Genomic DNA, 21,435 nt, shown 5'->3' with positions numbered 1-21,435 from the left:
CTGAATATGTTCTAAATGCAACCACACTTTACATGTTCATTTACAAAAAGTACAGCCGATCCGCAAACTGCTTGATTTTTAACGATGTACATTAATGTCTCATGTTAAAGGGGAGTTCAGTTAGATGATTATCCGTTGAACTTACATCCAATAATAAATAAATCATATGTTGCATGAAATGTAAAGAGTTTTTGTTTCAATATCAAGGTTCACATAAGGCCTTTGCCATTCGAAGTGCAATAACCTATTTACCCAGTTCTTATCTTCCTGTCTTGTTGCATTCGACCGATACCGCGAGTTTCTCTTGCGCGTGAGCCAAATGAGGTCTTGAGCTATATTTCAGGACGGGTTTGTGATGGGATTTCCTCTCGCGCCCACATCGCCCGGGATACCAGAATCCCGGAACGATCGTGATCGGATAGGGGCCGGCAACAGTAGCCTGAACCTTGCTCTGCAACAGACATGCCATCTGCTGTCGTTTAATTTTGATACCATGCTTGGTGGGTTTGTTTGTGTATTTGTTGTGCAAGGCCGGTTGAGACTGGCTGTTCGATGAGACTGGTTAGAATCGCTCAGTGCCTGAAACTGATTCAAGCAACTGATCTCGTTTGTTGGCGGAATAAATCTACTTTCATTTGTACAGCAGGTTTTGGAATTTCGATGCACTAGTGAATATAGATGAAAACCGGTTGTATTTTCATTTTCAATTTCAACGGTCTATGAACTAACTACCAAATTGTGTGCAAACATCAATCGTACTTTGAGGTTGCATCAAAAATAAATATACATGCTGATTCAGATGATGGGATGCAATATTTTGTGAGTGTATTTTGAATCACTGGCTAAATGCACACAGAATCTACGAATAATTAAAAGTTATATGGAAAACATGTTTCAAAATTAATTCGTTGATAAATTAAGCCGCTTCCTTCCCGGTCTTGAAGGTGTTTTTATGAAATATCTTCAGCCTAAACAAGGTTAAATGAGATAGAACAAGGTTGTTGAGAAAGCCTTTCCCTTATGCATCCTGCGGTTTTCATACATATATTCCAGGTATGTCTAACTTCAAGTCGTTCAAGTTGTATGATTCATGCAGCTCTAGTGCGCGTTTCTAATTTCGCCAAATCACGGTATTTTTGATTTTTTTGTACAACAAACAAACACCGAAAACAAATCGGACGCTGCAACAAGTGTGCGTGAAATGTCCGAATGAAATTAGTTTGACACACCTGGCCTAGAGATAGAGAGTCGTTCGTATCATAAACGGCTAATAACGTACTATGGGCTTAAGGTTTATTTTTCAATTATTTTAAGACATCATCAAACCTAATATAAATCGTATCTTAAATATACGCTTTTCAATACTCTGTTAAGTATCAATACTCCGGTATTTTTTTTATAAATTTTTAGACAAGATCGACAGTAAACTACACATTTATTTATTCGAGACTTAACTCAGCGTTTCACAATGATCTTATTTTAAAATTCGATTTCTGATATTTGAAAACGAAAGAGTATCAGGATTTGTTACCAGTTGTGGCCAAGACAAACCTTACCAGCCGACAGTGAAGCCAAAGACTTGGTATCATGCGGTGTGGCGTAAACAGAGGCGGAAGACCACTTTCGTTCATTCGATGGCGCGTTCGCTGTGCATTTTAGTTCCGAGCATCATATCAGGCGAGTACTTCGCGCCGATCGGGAAGTCGTTGGTTAAGAGAAGCATGTTGTGTTCAGCAAAATAACACACGTTGTGAATATGATACTATTTCTTTCCATCGATTACAATTACACTTTGGTGGTTGGAATAAATTGCTGAAGTATTGCTTATGTTTGAATGTGTTTCGATGGTGATTTGAAATTGTTTGTGTCTAAACCATGAGTTAAAATACACGTAAAGTCAAGGCAAAGTGATTTTTTCTTATAAGAAATATGTCTAATAAAAGGTAAAAATATCAATGATGAACTTCTTCCAGTCTTCCCAAAATTATAAAAAGTGAGTGCAACAGACTGCGAAGAGTTTTGCGAGTTTTGTTTGTTCAAAAAAGGTCCAACATACAGTGCTGGATATAAATGTGCAAGGTGAAATTGAAATAAAAAACACTAAAAAAAAGGCACACATTATTATGAAGCCGTGATCGCGTGAAAAGTAGTTCAGTTTACTTTCCATCAGAGTTTGTTTGGTATTATGACCATTTGACCGATCTTTTCGGTAGTGACCCCAAAAATATAAATGTGTTGGACGCCGACGAGGGCGTGCAGATATAGACGGGGAACGATATTGGTTTGAAAAATTGTGTCAATCGAAAGTGTATTGACCGCATTCGCGAAGCATGCGAATGCGAATCAACTTGTGTATCCTAGGGTAGCTTGCACCAAAAGAGAGAAAATCATAAGATTATGTCTATCTGTTTGTGTTTCCGGTCGTTTTGTGTTTTGAATCCATTCTAGATGTTGCTTTTCCATGCTCCGTGCATAGTTGGTAACGTTCTGCAAAGCTCGAGCACGAGAATATTGTAAATATGGTGAGAATAGAATTGAACAAAATGAAAAATTGTGGATTTATAACGATGATAAAATAGTAAGATCATAATGGGAATTTTGATCAATATAAAATACCTAAAACTGCCGATATTAAACACGTTTTGTGGACAGATTATGCGCATTAAGTGATGGTATTAATGAATTGAGATAAGGGGATAGCTTTTGGAGATATTGGAGTGCTCATTTTTATCTTGTTAAAAAACACACTTTTCGGTTATTACAATTTATTTATGACTTAACTAGCGCACTTTAAATGTCGATAATGATGGATGTTCTTAAATAAATAGAGTACATAAAAAGATTCGCTCGTATTTCCGGTGTTGTTGCTGAATGCCAGATGCCGGAAAGACATTAAAAGCAGCGGGTGGCGATTTGTAATTAAGATCATGCTGTTTGATATATCTATCCGAATGAATGTTTGATGCCATGAAGCAGCGTTACAAACCTCTCTTTTTCGTATTTTGAATCGTCTATTCCCTCATCATAAATAAATGTCAGCATTTCACCATGCCATAGTACGAGGCATTGCGTTACAATGTGAAAAAGGTACTGGCGACAATGCAACAAGCTAGAAAAAAGCGTCAGTGCGGTTTATGTTGCTGTCGTAAATGTCTGGACGAGATGTATGCTATGTGTTTAAAATACGTTGTTTGCTCCATATGATACAGATTTTTTTGCTTGCTAATAGTTGGTAAAAGGTTTTAGTTTGCCAAGGGTATCGAATGCCGTTATTCGTATAACGCTTACTTTTATAAGCACCTTGTTGTATTTGCATATTTTATGGAAACAGCTATTGACTATATGGTGCAAAGTCAATAACAATACACAAAACAAAAGAATTTAAACAACCAAAAGAGCACGGAATACCACTGTGGGGCATTTTACGAAATAGATAGAAAAATAAGAACGACTTGAATAAATTTGTTATATTCGTATTAAGGTCAGATTCATACAAGGAAAGAGTATATATATATATATATATATATATATATATATATATATATATATATATATATATATATATATATATATATATACATAAATATATATATATATATATATATATATATATATATATATATATATATATATATATATATATATATATATATATATATATATATATATATATATATATATATATATATATATATATATATATATATATATATATATATATATATATATATATATATATAGCAATGCATATGAGCAGTTTAAACGCTGTTTCGCATCTTCATCTTACAACTTGCTGACCTGTCACTGCCAACGTTGGGTTTTCGAAGCAGCCAATGCAATTTAACTACACTTGTGCGGAGGTATTGAGAGCGCTGTCTCTGCAAGCGATCTGTTAATGGACATAATGGTGCAACAGGATGGCGGAATCGCCTGCAGAAAGCGTACTTTGCAAGGAAGTGTACCACGCCAATGATTAGGAAAACGTGCTGCTTTCTGTTGTACGTGGACTATCGTGGGTCAACTTTCTGCTCATAATCATTTTCGATTTCCCTTGAGCTCAAGGAACCTGTCTCCGGATGGTGCGCTATGTGGGTTAATGTGACGAACTAACCGCGTTATCAAGTATAAGAGAAGAAAATGGGTTGACTTTTATACCATCATCCCTTTGTAAACTAGCAAATTATATAGTTATTTGGTTGCTATGTAGCATTTAGCGCATTACAATCCATTCATGGACATGTTTAGAATTATGTTGATTTATTTCTTAAATTTTTTTAAATTGCCAATTTCAACGTGGATGCCACAAATTATTTATCTTTATCTAACATTATTACAAATGATTTATTTTTATCATTTTAATGCAGATATTACACACACACACACACACACACAAATCCGGCATTAAAATCTTTAATAAATTTGACATGAGGAAGCAATTTTGCAATAACTAGAAGATTCTGTTAGTTTTTGTTGATTTCGTAGCTCGTCGTTAAATTAACCCTGAACAGCATAACTATAAGTCCAAGGGTAGAATTGATTTCAACTACGTGGTAGTGTTGATTTCAAAAACGTATCCGAGACATCGGTTACAGTCCGATTACTTTGATGCTACTAGCGAGTACAGTCATTATGATCTCGGTAGAGAAAACCGTGCTCCTTATTCACATGAAGTCAACTAACCGTATCCAGCGAGGGTCCATGCTGTGAGCCAAGCGTAAACTTCGGTAATTGTATCCCTTCTTCGGGGCAAAGCAATCGACTCTATTTTTCGTTGTTGATATTGTTGTACCATTAACATAATTTTGGGATTTTACTGATCGGTGAAAGACGGAACAAAGCAACCGCACGGCTGCAATTTGGTGAAAGTTAAACGTCTTTTGTCGTTATGTTGCCGTAAGGGGCGTGAACCGCCTCTCTTCGATCAGAAGAGTCGTTATAGAACCATTCATCAGCGTAGTTGTGGGTTTTGTTTTTAACACATGCTGTTCAATTGGCCTTCCCAAGGTCATTTGGTCTGGGAAATTTTGGGCACGGTTGATGACATGCAATTTTTATCCGGATTAAATTTGTTATTTTATTCAAGACAATAAGCGGTTATGTTTTTCGAATGTGTTGGTTTACCCAGCCCAGTGGGTCTCTTCCACCACTTACTCCTGCCTTTGCTACTAGCTCTCTCCTTTGTCATTCTTCTCCTATTATTCTTCCGAAGAATCAATGATAAAAACCGACAAATTGAACTTGATCGGCATTACAAGTTTTTTATATTGGTAAAATATGACAATATTGGTGGTGCGAAAACGAGTTAACGTGGTGTGTGAAAACGAGGTGTATGCACAGGGATAGTAGCAAATATGCTAGTGGAAGGTAAATATAGTAGGTTCTGTAGATTCTAGAAGGCTAGAATCCGGTACGTATAAATGGCGAGACAAAGAAAGTGCAACGTGTGTAAGTGGGAAAGACAGAACGACGGGAAAAGCAGGTGCAGTAAAAACACAAGAAGGAAGAAAGACTTAAATAATGCAAAAAAAGGGATTGATCAAATAGAATTGATGCACTTAGAATTAGTTATTGTTATTGTTATTTATTTAAGAACGGCCTGACCGTATTTAGATTTGAATAACTATTTGTGAACTGAAAGGCATTTCCTCCCAACAGCCGCTTAAGAGCCTGATCCCGAGCACTTAGAATTAGAGAAAGTCAACAAACGTGGTATGTTGTTTTCGATTTAATTGATCACATAAAAAACAAAACATGATTCGACAAAAAATAATATCATTAAAACAACATCGTTGAAATAGTTTAAGGTAAGACTGGATAAAACAGCTTGATAGGCATGAAATGTATGAGAATTTCTATAACAGCATCAACGAACTATTCGCAAGTATGAAAATTGACAAATCCACTGAAGGAAAGTTTTTTGATCTCCTTTGCTTATTCTACTCATTATTGATCATCGAACGAACAAACGAACGAAAAAGGGGGGCTATAATAAATCGTTTCAGCTGGAACCGGTTGCATCAGCTAGCTAGAAATGTACTTATTCAATTCGGAATATGTTATTTACAACAAAACAACAATTTTTTTTTCTCTTTTAGCCAAATTTCTATAAATCAAGATAATATATTGCAACGAGAATAATAATCGTAACAGTATGCCCAGCGAATATAAATACTAACCAATCAATGTATGGTTTTATTTTCTCTTCTAATTTCAGACTGTGTGCGTTCGAAGACTCTAACGTGAAAAAAATCAACTTAAATCATCGTTTATAGAAATTGTATGGACAGCGTGTATTTTATCATCCATTATCGTACATCTGTTTGATAAAAACATTGTTTCACGCAAAATGTTATCGTAGTTCATGACATTTAAGGTACAATTTACACACTCCGAGAATAACGCGTACCTTTTGCGTTTGCGTAAGATTAGTAAAAAAACGTAAAGTCTTACCATGGGCAATGCCATGAGCAGTAGTAATTCGACATTGCCAAGAAAGGAGACACAAAATCGCTCTGGACGGTATCGATCCACAATACACGATCAGCTAGATTATACCGGCCCGAAGCGGTGTTTCTTCGAAGATGAACTTGTTTACAGTCACAGTGGGCACGAAGAATCCGAAAGTCAGCAACCACGTAATCCCGAAAATTCACGCATGTTGTTCTTACTCTATCTCATCCATCGAACATGGAACGTGATGGTAGACAGTGTTGATCAGAAGGGTAAAAAGTAAGTACCATCTGGTTACATACGATCACATATGCATAAATTGTATTGATTTTTAACAGCACATATTCATTCCTTCTTCTCCATCTTAAGAAGTGCAGGAACAATCGGCTTTAAGGTCAAAAGATCTGTTTGGTTAAAATTCTTTGTTTGTTATGTTTTCTTTTACTTCAAATTGTTTTCATAGCCTAAAAGTAGACCCTTCGTATTGAGGAGGCTTAGTCGAGAATTGACCCCGAGACACCATTGTGTGTTTTTGCCGTACGCTAACACTTTCGGCTATGGATCCTTCTTTTATTGATTCTTCAGCCGTTTACTAAGAGGGTAATCTCACTGGTATTTGTATTAAATTATTTCTACATAAAATATTGTTCGTGTCTGGATGTTGTTAATTTGGATCCAGAAACTCATGTTAGAAGCTACGTATAGGGTCAAAAAGGATGTACAAAAATTTTACATTCGGCTTAAAAACAAACAAAGGTGGGATGAGATATATGCAACAACATCACAGAATTGCACATCGCACTGTATGGTGTGAATTTTTTTAACCCTTATTTAATTCTACTGCTTTCCTTTGACGAATCGTAGATTACTAACCATTTCAAACATTTTACTCTGTTTTCACTGCGTATACGATGAATTAGGAACCATGCAAAGGTTGTTGCTATTGGTTGTTTAAGATGTTTCTTTGCATATTTATATGCAAGCTCTTCATTCGTCAAATGGTTTACAATGGCCATCAATCGTCCATTCGGTCGAGACAAAGTTCACTCACCAACAAACAGTTTCGAGGGTATGAATCTGGTATTCAGGGACCGGTGGGTAGAAACCGGATTAGCCCTTTTTCGAGACGTAAGATGTGTATCTATGCTCGAACGCAATTGAACACGGAACAGATAGGAAGTAAAGCAGCGGAAGTATTACCAGCAGCAGCGAATCTATACGAAGCGGAACCACGTGGAAGCGATCGATTGCATGCAGCGAAGCAAATATAAGGGTAAACACACAACATGTAAGAGATTTCACTTTTACTAGACCAGTTGAACGGCTTTGGCATCTTTACAACAATTATGCGGATCTGGCATTTGTTACATGAAAGTTTCCTGTAGCAGACCTTAGCATAATAATATTTATAAAAGGTTTCAGAGTCGTGGCTGTAAAATTTAAAGTTATGCTCTCTTTGATATAAAACATTATTGTACATTAGACATGTTTGACATGTTTGGTTTTGCCAACCATGAGTTTATTATTAATATACTTTTACTCGTTAATAGGACAACTAACCTTGTTGTTCCTGGTTAATTAAAAGGATTAAAAATAATTGGTAGGGAAAGTGATCACTTATCGCGATGAAATGAGATGCATATTACAACATCCTATCATTATCATAAGCGTTATATATAAGAAATCAACTATATGGGATAGTGATCGGAAAATGTTTTTTTATAAGTAATCTGATTGATATAAGTAATCAGGCACGTAATATGGAGTTTATTTATGAAGTCCTAGTATGTCTAGCCGTACTAGTCCTAGTACGTTGTTTTTTTGGCAACGTTTTTTTTCCTCGATTGGATCAATAATTTGATGAAATTTTGCTGCTGTCTCTTTCTTAAAGATACCAACCACCCGTTGTCGATCAGAACTTGTCCTGTTGCGGTCATCTTCAATAGAGACTCTAGCTATCACATACCCTTACGTAAGCTTAATGGGAATTGCTTAGTTGAGAGTCGAGAACCCGAAGTTTCGGATGTCGAAAGATGTCGTCGTCTGTTTGTGCCTGTTTGTTTGTAATAAAACAAACAGCGATAATGCTATTCAAGATTGGGCGATACTAATGTATGTTGACGATTTCAAAATATATAGAGCAGTTAATAATCAGAGCAAAAATGTAAAGCTCACTTAACATGTATTATACTTGGTGCTCGCCACACATGTTATGTCTACGTAAGGACAAAATGCATCATGCCATAAAAATATCATTCGTGGATTTGTAATTATAATTTACACGCACCTTACTTGACGTTAAACTACCGAATCATGACCATAACTAACCTGTAATAGTCAAGGTCAATTAAATTTTAGAATCTATATCGCGTCACAGCAAAGAAGGCTTAAATATGGTAGGTATAATAACTATATATTTTGCGTTGATACGCTCTTTACTTAAATCAAATACAGTTCATTTAGTTGAAGCAAGTTAGTACTTTCATCTTACATTTACAAGTGACAAATGCAAGCTAACAAATAAATAAATAATCAACTACCGCCGCAAAGAATTTCTGCTAGAAGATGGCAGTGGAACTTCAACCTAGCTTTTCCAGTGCTTCAACCGCTCGGCAATCATAGACCCCTACAGCAGATACTGATACTGATCGCGATTGAGTGCCGTCTTCATCTAATCACTGATCCCGGCCTATCTAGCCATCACTGCATTTCAATTTGAGCCTACCACACCTGTACTGTATGTGGACAGCTTTTGAAAGAGCTTTGGGTACTGGATCGTTCAGCGTTATTCTAATAACCAGGTGCCTAACTTACCGGGCTTGTACAAATGACCATGGCCAACAGCACATGCCAGGAGATGGAAAATTCTCACGTTCTTTCGTTATAAACGGATGCTTTTAAACCTCCTTCTAGAGTACGCGGGAAATGACATTATTTACTAAGAAGCGAAAATGTCAGCGGTCAACTTTTACAAATTACATACTGATCCTAGCATAGGCTGTTGGTATAGTTATCAGCTATTTCTAGCTCTTCTATGTAGCAGAGGTATACGAAGGTATAGAGCTAGAGAAATAAATCCTTGAGTAAGAAAAAAAGGAGGTAAAAACAAAGCAACTGGAAAAAAAATCTTCTGCACTCCAGCTTCTTGCAAACGCCTCTGACATGTCATCTTTGTCGGAATCTCCTCTTTATTGCATACGGTTTCAGTTTCTTGTGAAGCTGGTTTAGATCGCTAAGCGGTTGATACGTCTGATTATGTTGCCAATAACATTTCAGTTTTGAGTAAATATTTACGTGATTTAGAGGATACGTGTTTATACGTGATTTAAATGACTAAAAGCATGTGTTGAACATATTTCAAAATTTTGATAGTTGTACGTAATACATGCATTTGCCCAACATTTTACTTACATCTATGTGCTCATTAATTATGAACAGCTCTGTGCTCGTTTGTAATAATAAACATTTTAATGAATATTTAAATTGTCATCAATTTTAGAGGGCGACTGGGCCTTGCCAACTCAGAGGACTCTGGAGCTCCGAGAAGCCTAAACGATGAAGGCTTCGATACTGAACACTATCTTACTGACTTCGATGATCAATCAAGTTTGTATGACTCCCGGTATTCGTGTTGCACCTGTAGTTACTGTGAAGAAGAATCGGACCGTAGCCATTTCGACAATGTTGCTTGTAACCGTTTTTCATTCTGTGAAAGGTAAGAATTGCTATTTTAAACAATAAATATTCATAACTAATATAATATAATATAACTATTATATATGAATTGGATTCAAGAAAATATTCCAAACTAAATTGTTATTTTTAAATCACAATACATTTTAAATTGTATTTTGTTTCAAATTGTGCAGAAATAAATTGCTTACTTATAAACTTCATTCAAAAAATATGCTCATACTTTGTTTCAGCAATTTACTGTTGAATTTTGATTATGTGACGCGTGTCGTAATTATTCATTTCCAGTCTTTTTTGTCTTATTATTTTCGTGTTTTATTCTTTGTTCTTCACCATTTCCATCTTAGAATACAAGCACGTTTTTTTCTTGCTCTTATATCAACCTTGTACTTTTAAACGAATTTTAAATAGCATACCTTTGGGCGCTATCCATCTGATACACAAACCATAATTATTAGACCACGCTGACTACATTTTTGATGTTTTCAACCATATGTATAGCGCATTGCATAAGCTTTAGGCGCAAAATAAGTTCGTTTTCAGCTACCAACAATCATTTCCTTGCATACAAAAGAGATTCAAACAGAACGGTATGCAACATGCAATGCAGGCAATTGCAAGGAAAAACCTTTGAAGTTACCTTGTGAAGGTTATAGTTTAGTTAAATATTTGCATGCGAATAAACTTTATCAATGTTTCATTTTGTGTTTTTAGTGCCATTTTGATCGAATCGATAAAGCAGTCGAATGAAAATTTACAGAACTGTAATAATGCTGCTATGGACGCAAGCACACCAGTTACGCTATATATTCATTAAAAATTTAATGCTCGAATGGCGAAAATAGCCATACTTGAATAGCAGTAATGAGAAAGATCTAGAACTAAGCTAATCATGTGATATCATGTGATACTGGAGGTGTTTCGAATACTAAAGTAATGCAAAGCAATGCAAGGACGCACAAACTAAAGTGTGTATATTGGAGTATGCATATATTAGTTATCGTGTTATTTGAACGTTATTAACTAAGGTCGACTACGCCGTCTTAAATTATTAATTTGCAGCCGTACACTGATGCCATGAATGTGTCAATGTCATGGATGAATAGATCAAACCATACTGCTTTTTAACATACATGTTCTTCTGCGCCCACATGGGACATTCAATCTGAAATGAAATGATAATTGAATGCGTTGTACAAATCGGTATTTCATTGGAATTTCTTTTCAAAGTGCATCTAGAGATGTTCGTGGAAAAACTGACATGATTATGATAATGGATATCAAGAATGTAATTGAAAGAATAACATTGTTTAAATTGCCAAGTATGGGTTGTTTGAGATTCAGTTCTTAGCGAGAAATTTACTTTTGTAGGAAACAAACATTGTAGGAAACAAACTTTCTGCGACATAATATGCAAAAAGAGTATGAGTAATAGTAATTATTTCATTTACTTATGTCATGTTCATCAGAGTATTAAATAATACATTCAAAACGAAATAATTCATCTTTCAATTTAATTTTTTCCTTAAAGAAGAAAAACTGAATTGAAATACACAAATTGATGGCACGAGTTGATACTAGTACATCTATAACCGGGTGATTTTTAGAAATTCTTAACATCTTTAACTAGACTTTTTATTTAAGATTATTTGTTATAGCTTATTCTTTCACAGTACAATATATAATTTAAAGTCATCCAACGAAGTTAAATTTCACTTTCTTTATTAGGAATATAAGGACTTTAAGCCCTATTTGCTTGTAGTAGTTGATAGTTATTACAAGACCACTTAAGGCAGTCCAATTCAAGGTAATCGGATATGTAGATGTTTGAATGGATTTATATATGCAAAACATGCTATAGCTTAGTAACTTATTTCAGTGCTCCTATTACTTTAACGGCTAATTAGATATACGAATTTGAGTCTTTTGTTCGAATCGATGACGGTGTTGTTGAAACATCTATTTATTGATATTTTGATTTTCGTTCATCTTACTTCATTCAGCTATAAATATTCTATTTGATAGAAAAATATAGTATTGGATTTTACAAGAAAATTTGCTCAATCACTTCAGATCATTATAGCTAGAGATTATCCGAATGTACTTCTTTTTCGGTCCATATTCATTGATGTTCTCTATTAGCATACTCTATGTTGTCTTTTTTAATTTTGTACCTTTTCTTTCTTTATCAGTTATTTTTGTAATTTGCAGTATATTTTTCATAGATATTTTTCATACAGGTTTCAATAAAGACCATCAACATATAATTTTGAAATTTTCAGTACATATGACTCATGGTTTTTGAACAGCTATCAGTCAGATAACGTAGTAACAACTAACATCGTCTTACAAGTTTTCATTTCATAAATATCGCACATCTTATGCTTTGAAAAAAAAACAAAAACAGTTATAAACTACGGACAAATAAGCTCAAACCGAAATAATTTCTCTTGGCGTTTGTGACAGCCCTGCTCGAATATCTCCGTGGTAGTAACTATAGGTCGTGTTGGTAGTTCAACGGTGTCGTCGTTTAAATAAATGACTTACGGCTCATGACAGAGAACCACCCGTAATTTTAGCTCTTACATTCCAAGCATGGATAAAACTTTTAGCAAAAGTAAAGAAGATGTACAAAAAAGTTGAAACTGAATCGAGATTGTCTCACTGTCGCGCTTCTTTTAATAGAAAAATAGTAGAAAGGGAATGAAACTGAATAAAATTAAAAGAACATTATATCGTTGTAGATCTAAAGTTGTAAAACTTATTTCGAATATTTTTTCTAAACTACATAACGTTTTCGATCGTATGTCTAAAAAAGTTTATTTTTCGTTACTGCAAATGTCCACCATACAACACACTGTTATTTGCTCCAGGTGTTGTATCTGCTCTCTTAGTCGAGAGAGGAATACAGAGTGGAAAAAGGGCAGAAAACAACGAAGGAGGAAAATGCATAACACGCCATAGGAGTCAGTTGCTTGTGTGTAGTGTTGACGTTCAGATCAAACACTTAATATCGTGTTCGTGTTCTTGAAGCATAGTTACAGCATAAAACATACTTGATAAAAATTGTTGAAAAAAGAACTGACTGGTAGTGATTATGGAAAATACCTACGTGTTTCACATTAGTTCTAATGAACTTTTAACAATATCGCTTTAAAGCACAGTTTGAAAAGTTCAAAGTAAGTTAAATTTGAGTGTGCAAAGTAAAATCACGAGCATACCAATAAGATAATAATCGTCTGATAAGACAATAGTCATCTCTACATCTGTTATATGCAACCACTCTGATCAACCAGCAACACTTGTGACGACTTAGTAAAATGTTTATTGTGACACGCGTAACGGACATTTCGATCCAGGTGTTCCTGTTATAACCGGCATCTGATAAAAGCTATCAAACATCGATCATTACGCTGATTTAAAACCGAAAAAAGGTACTGACCTATGTGCTGTAAATGATGCAGGAAGATAAAATAGATACACCACTGAATGTTTCAAAGTGTTTTCTTAAACTAGTACCATACATAGATGTGCAGTGAATGCAGTATGATGTGGGCAGATTTTGTCAAACACATCGTTTGAAATTAGTTTCAAAACATGATTGTGTCTACTGGTGTGTTTGATTAGTATTTGGAAGAATTCATTTGTACAGAGCCTCTCGAGGAGTGCAAGATGTGTATTTGCAACGTAACGGAGAGATCTGCTTCACAACCGTGAAGCATATCGACTATGAATGAGGTCAAACCCGGTGCAGGAGAATCTGGTGAAATGAACGATTATGCTCTCAGGGCACATATTGAGTTAAATGAAGTTGAAGAACGTAAATGTTTGAGGTTGGAATAAAACTGAGGAATATACATTCGGAAATTTGTTGGGTTTCCGGAATTATTTGTTGCACGATAAGTGCCGGAAAATTATATATATATATATATATATATATATATATATATATATATATATATATATATATATATATGTGTATATATATATATATATATATATATATATATATATATATATATATATATATATATATATATGTATATATATATATATATATATATATATATTTATATATATATATATATATATATATATATATATATATATATATATATATATATATATATATATATCTATAACAAGTGTGAGTGTGTTTATGTTGATGGTCAAATAATTCAAAAACATATTTCTTATTGTGTCCATTCAAGTGATCGTGTTAGTGTTTTAATAATTAATTTTAAATTCTTTGGACTTTTATTATTTATTTAAACTGTATGGCTATTTGTGTTTCTCTAACAAGTGTTGAAAAAAAAACGCAACAACTTGTAGTTGACGAAAAGTGTAAAATTTGAATCAAATTGATTCATCTAGCTCAAAATAGCACCGAAGCAAAAGACCGAAAATAACAAGGTAACGTTACTGTACTTATTCATATTAGTATACAAAGGATATAGTATTATACTGCAACGTTTAATATGTATTAATTATTTGTTTTAATAATTACTTAAACAATTGAATGAATATTAAGAGATATTTCACAGGTGATTTTTTGATGATTAATGCATACACTGGACTTATACTAAAGTATACTTATACTGGATTTTATACTTTAGAACTTATTTGAGAAAGCCTTTTTAATATCGTTGCAAATTCAATGAGTGGCTTACAACGAGGAAGGGCCCAAGTTTGCAATGCTCGGAAGCACAAAAAATTCAGTAGCCAATTTGACAATATTTAATTTAATATGATTAATTTCCATCGCAACATTGTCAACATTGACGAAGACTTAGCAAACTCTTCCCATCGAGTTTTTCCGTTATTTCCACGCTGAAATTCTCATTATCAAAAGATTTTCTCTCATTTGATTTCTGCACTAGTTTGTTGCTACCTCGCAGCAGTGAATGCCATTTCTTTATTACTCTTTCAAGAGAAAGACGAAAAAAAGATACAGCTTCTGCTGCGCACGAATATTTGCAAATGAAATTAGTTTTTATATTTAATTATGCTCTATAATGCAGGCACTACTAGAAACTGGTGAACGCATTCCGACTAGTATTTGTTGCTAGCTAAAGAGGTAAAAAGGGGAAAAAATGGATGTGCTGAAAAAGATGTGCTTTTACCGCCGTTAATTTCGAATGAGTTGAATTCAGAATCGTCGTTAGATAGTGCGGTTGGCTTTAACGCAACACACTGAAACGAAATTTTTGAATTGAATTGGAGTTATGTGTGACCAAGTTGATAAGGTTAGCTGATTAGTTGATGAAGCCATGAATATATTTTGAAAGGCGACGGTATCTAGCCAAGGGAAATTAACATGTTTTTAAGAACTGTACCCACCAGAATCTGAAGGTTGTTTGCTCCATTTAGTAAGCGTGATAGTGATTTATTTTGTTAATCACATTAAATATATAGAAAATACAATTGTTTTTTGAGAGTCATTTTACAATTCTTCAAAAAGTCATTTTAGGAAAAACGATTAAATGCTTGGTCGATAATGTGCGATCGTTCAACAAACATGTACAAAATAAAAGTTAATGTTTGCCGTAAGTACAACACTTTACTACTTTACTTTTATTGTGGAGTTTTTACGCTCGAAACAACTCAAAAAGATTAGTATAATGGACAAGAAAACTTCAGAAATATGTCGAAGGTGTCATTTCAAAGGTATTGTCACATCGCATATTGCTGTAAACTGATTTCTGTCGCTACGCTTTGGCAGTTTAGACGACTCCATTCCTATTTTCCAACAGTTGCATGCTGAAATTATTTGGCATCGACATTTTTAACATGGCCATTCGAAATAACAGTGCTTGGTTGGGTTTTGGGTGCCATAGTATAATGAACGAAGCCGGAAAGGCTCGTAAAGCTGCTGAACCGGAATAAAAGTGCTCAATTTTTTTTGCTGCTCACAGAGACAAACTGCCTGGTTCAGTATGATCTGAACAAGTACCATCCAATGCTAAGAATTCGTTTGTGTCGATCAATATACTGGCATATACGTACGAATGCACCAAAGTGTATCAAATGGATAGGTTTTATCACTCCATTTACAACCCTAATAATAGCCGTTCTCCTTCATACTTCAACAACTTGATAGTTACTGATCGATAAAGAAGGCTTTGATACCTGTCGACGCATTTTAGTCTGCAAACGCGTCACGGATCTGCACTAGAGGATCGTCTGGACGTTCCTCATGAACGCGTTACCTTTCACCGAGCCAGAGCAGAACCGCGACTCTTAGTGGAAGCGATATTTGGTTAACCTTGACATCAAACATTTCAGGGATTATTTTTTGTATCAAAAACTAATATAGAGCAGTTTGACAACTCATAGCAACAGCAGTTTGATGACAATTCATAACAAAGCGATTGGATTAGGCTCTGTTGCTTGTTTTAAGGAAATATAACAATCATTTGTTTCAATAAAGAAAGCATATTTAAAGCTTCATAAACATTCACAAGCCCTATATCGATTATAAATAAAAAAATATATCTATTTTAATAGCGACACTTTAACATACAGTAGCGATGCACCACACCATCGATCGATCATTCGTGATGATCGCCTCTATCGTCTCGTGCACCTGTTGGTAACAAAGCACCACGGGCATTTCAAACGTTGTAATATTTCCGTAATTCCGCAACCCTTTTCCTGCCCTTCCGCTCCGCACAGGTTTTTCATCGCGTGCATTTCATTCGCAGAACTGAAAAATGCATACCCTCGGTTTAGATTTTCCACGTACCGGTTAATTACTCCGCGTTATGCAAAGAAGTAAACGAACTAAAAAACTAACGCTTCAAGCTAAGTGTGCGGGAAGTGCGAAAAGAGGAAAAGAAAAGGCAATGTTTGCATTTTTTTTTGTATTTTAGCGTAAGCTTTCCTACTTCCGTGAAAGTAAAGGCAACGCGTCTATTATTGTTAGACGATGGTGCCGGAGTTAAAACTCCCTCTACCAAATCGAGTGCATCGTGGCGCGTTGGTGCTGCGTACTCAAAACGCGGTCTGGTTTGGTTTTCCAAAAGCCTTACTAACAGTCACGATTCCCTCCCAAGCTTGCGGTGGGTTTTGGGCTGCACGAGTGCATTGATTCGTTTGAGTAATTTTCCTCAAAATGGCCTCCCTTTTCGTAAGCAGTTATTCATTAGTGCGTCCATGGTGGTGCTTTCATGGGCGTCGGGCACGGGTGAAATGGGATTGCTTCAATTGCTTCGTGCAGTGGCAAAGTAGATCACGGAAGATTCGAACGGAATTCAATATGTTTTGGGTCGAAGCGAACGGACAAACAAGGAAGATGCCTGTCGTGGGCTGGTGAGCATTAAAGTTTACGGCATTGTTGTGCGGTTAAAGGAAGCGAAAACCGGTAGAAACGACACAGCTCCGTCCCTCGGTGGATGAGCAAGTGGAATTAGAAGCAACGGGACCGTGAGCCGACTTTTCTGGCAATACTACAATTTAGTGTGGGTAAACGTGTCCATACCAAAGCCAGGTTCATATTTGTTGAAAACAAAAGGTGCGCTCTAACATCGGAAGCATTTTTGGTGGAAGTTTTTGAATTACTATTAAGCCCCAACCGTTAAGGACGATGTTTTTAGCGATCATTATTTAGAGACTATTCTGTGGATTGTCATGAATACTTGAGCTAACAATTTTAACATTATTTTTCATTCATCTCAAATATTACAATAGCATGGTAATGTCATTAGGTGAATGTTTTAAACTTCTCAGTGCCCAAAATACACAGCAAAGTACGAGGAAATGGTATGATTTTGTCGTTTTCGTGAAAGTAGTTTTTGGCACGTCTTTGCCGTCAACTTTTTTTGCAGTTCGACTGAATCAGATTTGGAAGAGCTGGTTTGTCTTTCTCGATGATTTCCGTTGGACTACGCCACATACTTGGCTCATTTCGTGGCTAATGAGTACGAACGGAAGAAACACAAGGGGAAAACAACACACAGCAACACACAAAAAAAAACATCACAAAACCAGCAAGTAATGAAGAAACATATATTTGTATATGACTTCGAATTAATGCACCGAGATTACATGGGCAACATTTAATAGTAACACACAGTTTATTTCGAGGAAAAGTTGACCGCGGCAGGAAAGGCTTCATTTGCAACCGAACACAGTTGAAGCGTTTCGCAAATTTTCACTGAGCTGGTTTTTTTTGTTGGTAAACGCCTTTCGGTAAGAAAATCCAATTGTTGCGACGATGTGATTTAATTTTACCCCAGGTTATATCAGCCGCTTTGGTCGATTGCCAAAAAAAACACATGAAGCATATGACGGACAGCAGGATTAAGTTTTTATTTTCAAAATAAAATCCGGTTCCTGGCAAAACACGATTGTTGGAGCAGGTTTTACGGCAATGCAACATATCATGAAAGATTGTTGAAGTCAGTGAAAGGTTTGCTAAGCTTGAAGAAACTTTTAAACTAAGCCAACACACGGTTAATAATTTTGTCCGATTGATCAACGTTTTAAGTCACTAATATGATACATTTGCGAATGACAACTGATTGCTATACATCACGCTATAGATCACCTTTAGTTTTGCGGGACGGTCGATGAAATCTAAACGATCAATACACCGTATTTTCACCGATAGTCGACAAATCGCCAATGTTGGCTGTCAAGCATGGTTAAATTGGATCCGATTTACCGAAACCCTCTGCGTCGGAGTTGTTGGTTACACATTCACGATATTCTTGGGATTGGATTTGCTGCATGCTTGTTAGGACTTAATTGGTGAAGCTTTTTATCCGATTTCTACCCACAACCATCGTCGGATACATCGGAATATTGTATTTTAGCATGGTAAACAACCAGTAAGTATTTAGTAGCGCTGATTATTTCAAGTGCATTAGTCTCGCTTATAATGTTAACATAAAACTGATCAGACTCCCTTTCGTTTCTGCAAAAGTAACGAAAAATGGTGCTTTACAAGCTTGAAATATAACATCAAAGTGTAGAGCTGGGAATTATTTGCAAACCCCGCTATATAAAAGGGCGCTATACAAGCATGCTTCGTAAAACTTATCTTTAATAGTATTCTAGATTGCACATGCTTTCAGATAGAAAAGTACACAACGATTCAGTGCGATCAGTTAGAGGAAAAGAAATGAGCCACAAAACGTTACTGCAGATCGAACGCAGCTTCAGATTTGAAAGGCAAAGTAACCTAAATCTAGGTGAAGTATGCAGGCTCCGTTATGTTTGAAGCGCTTTGAGTGGAAGAAAATGTGGGCTTAGAAAAATGAATTTGATCCATTCAACACTACACCTGCTATTTTTCCTCAAAGATCACAGATCGTACGTACGTGGAAACTCCTATTTGTGCTTGTTTTATTTAGAACGAGTAACATTGCTTTCTACATTTAATGAAACATTTCCAAAACTTGATGTTTGTAAGAAAAGTATGGTTGTCGATCTAGTATTATTTGAATAAAAATCAAATTTTCTTTGCATAGCAGGAAAAACGAATTATATCAATTATATCAAGAATTATATCAAGAAAACAAACAGTAAGATCGACAGTGATGTTTGGTATTAGACATACTCTGCAATAAGACGTAATCATCATCGAGACGAACGGTGTGCATTGTTCCGTCGTTCTCCAAACTTTACCGGAGCGCAGATGATAAAATTCAATGCTTAGAATGCTCCAGAAGTAAAATTATGTTATCTGGATCTGCGTTGATTTTTACCGTATTAAAAAAACTCGGAGCAGACAGTTTCTTGAGATACTTGCCGCTCAAATCAGGAGTTGGTTCTGATTGCATGAAGCATGAGATGCTCAGCCGTCTGCCTGCTCTTTGTCATTCGTTAGGTTCGTCGTCCCGACAGCCCAACAGATGCACAAGCAGTGAACCGAGACAGCTTTATTAAGCGTGGGACCATCAATTATTAACTACCTTTTTGCACGTCTTAGCATGATAGGGGAGCAACGATCCAGGAACTTCCTTGCTGGGTGTATGGATGGCGTCCAATTGCAATAGCCAGGTTAACAATAGTGAGAAAAGAATATTCAAATTAATAAGCCTACAGAGAACAGCAAGCTTTGTTCGCCTACTCCGTACAGCATAGCATCAGACATGGAGACCTCCGTTGGCATGGCAATGGAAAGAAATTCTCTCTGCCTTGTACCAACTCGCCCGAAATCCTCATAATTAAGCACCGTAGTGCGGATTTTTATCGGTATATTCTCAAACACTGTACATGTAGTGTTTGCTTGGGTTCCATTCTACATCTTGATCGTAGAGAACCTTTTGGGTCGTTGGGGTTGACGTAAAAACAAACGAAGTAAGTCGTTCCGCTCCAAAGCCCACAAGAAATGGTGGCGTGACGAAGTCACAGACAGAGCTTTCGTTTCCATCTTAGGCCGCTGGCACATTGGAGGTTCATTGTCAGTTCCTGTGGTGAAACTGAGTAAACCATTAAAATAAATAAATGCGTTCTTCAAGGTGAAGTACAAGGTTCGAGATAACGAAAATGCCTTGTGGAATATATAAATATCGTCCACGATGTACTTGAAATGGTATAGGAAGACGCTATAAACAAATGACGCATGGGAAAAAAGACCACTATTTTACCGGTAATTGCCAATATTTTTCCATATTGTTTTTATCTTCTACAATGTCAATACCAAACACCAGTCATCTTTATATCTAGACAGTAACACACGTATATTCCGAATTCGCCATGCCATCCAGCTCATAATTGTACAACAGTTGTTTTTTTAGTAGATATGACTTACATTTCAACAGCCATTGTTTTATCGACAGGAAAAAGAAAGTGTGATACAGCACATTATGCTGCTTGCTCGGAAATTATTGTAAATTCAATTTACATACGGTTTATCAGCACTCGAAGTGTACATGACACCATGTCGCATTTCAGCATATGCCGCAGACCAACATAGCTCAAAAGAGATTCCGAGTTTGCTCATTAGCCACAATAAGTCTGTTCACAACGTTTTCCAAAGCCATCGTTACTAGTCGACTGATAATAAAAGTATAGCTCAAGCGATGCTAATGAGCAAACACATTTTCACTATTGCATTCGTCATACGTGGATGTTACTCTACGTTTCCCAGCACCAATAGAATGCACCACGTTCATGGTGAAAGCTTTGCAAATGAAACCCGTATGATAGCGATAATCAAAATAAAAACCGCTGGTTGTGCGCGTAAAATAGTTAATGTGGAATCGGTGCATATGATGAGTTTGCGCGTTATTGCGGATCAGTTACCAGATGATAAGACACGACCTGTTCTGTATACTTTAAGGT

General features: G+C 35.8%; 1 protein-coding gene across 1 annotated transcript in view; it reads left to right on the top strand.

Annotated features, from left to right (window-relative positions):
• Window positions 1–6,451: 6,451 nt before the first annotated feature.
• The window catches only part of LOC128727115 (uncharacterized), a 32,257-nt gene continuing 17,273 nt past the window's right edge, over window positions 6,452–21,435 (top strand). Inside the window, exons 1-2 of the mRNA XM_053820984.1 lie at window positions 6,452–6,729; window positions 9,950–10,165. Of these exons, the coding sequence (XP_053676959.1) occupies window positions 6,452–6,729; window positions 9,950–10,165 (494 nt within the window). The remainder of the gene's footprint in view (window positions 6,730–9,949; window positions 10,166–21,435) is intronic.

Source organism: Anopheles nili, chromosome 3, assembly GCF_943737925.1.
Source record: "Anopheles nili chromosome 3, idAnoNiliSN_F5_01, whole genome shotgun sequence".
In the NCBI taxonomy this organism is placed as follows: Eukaryota; Metazoa; Arthropoda; class Insecta; order Diptera; family Culicidae; genus Anopheles; species Anopheles nili.
Note: the sequence above shows the minus strand (reverse complement) of the source record. Positions and strands in the feature narration are given on the sequence as shown.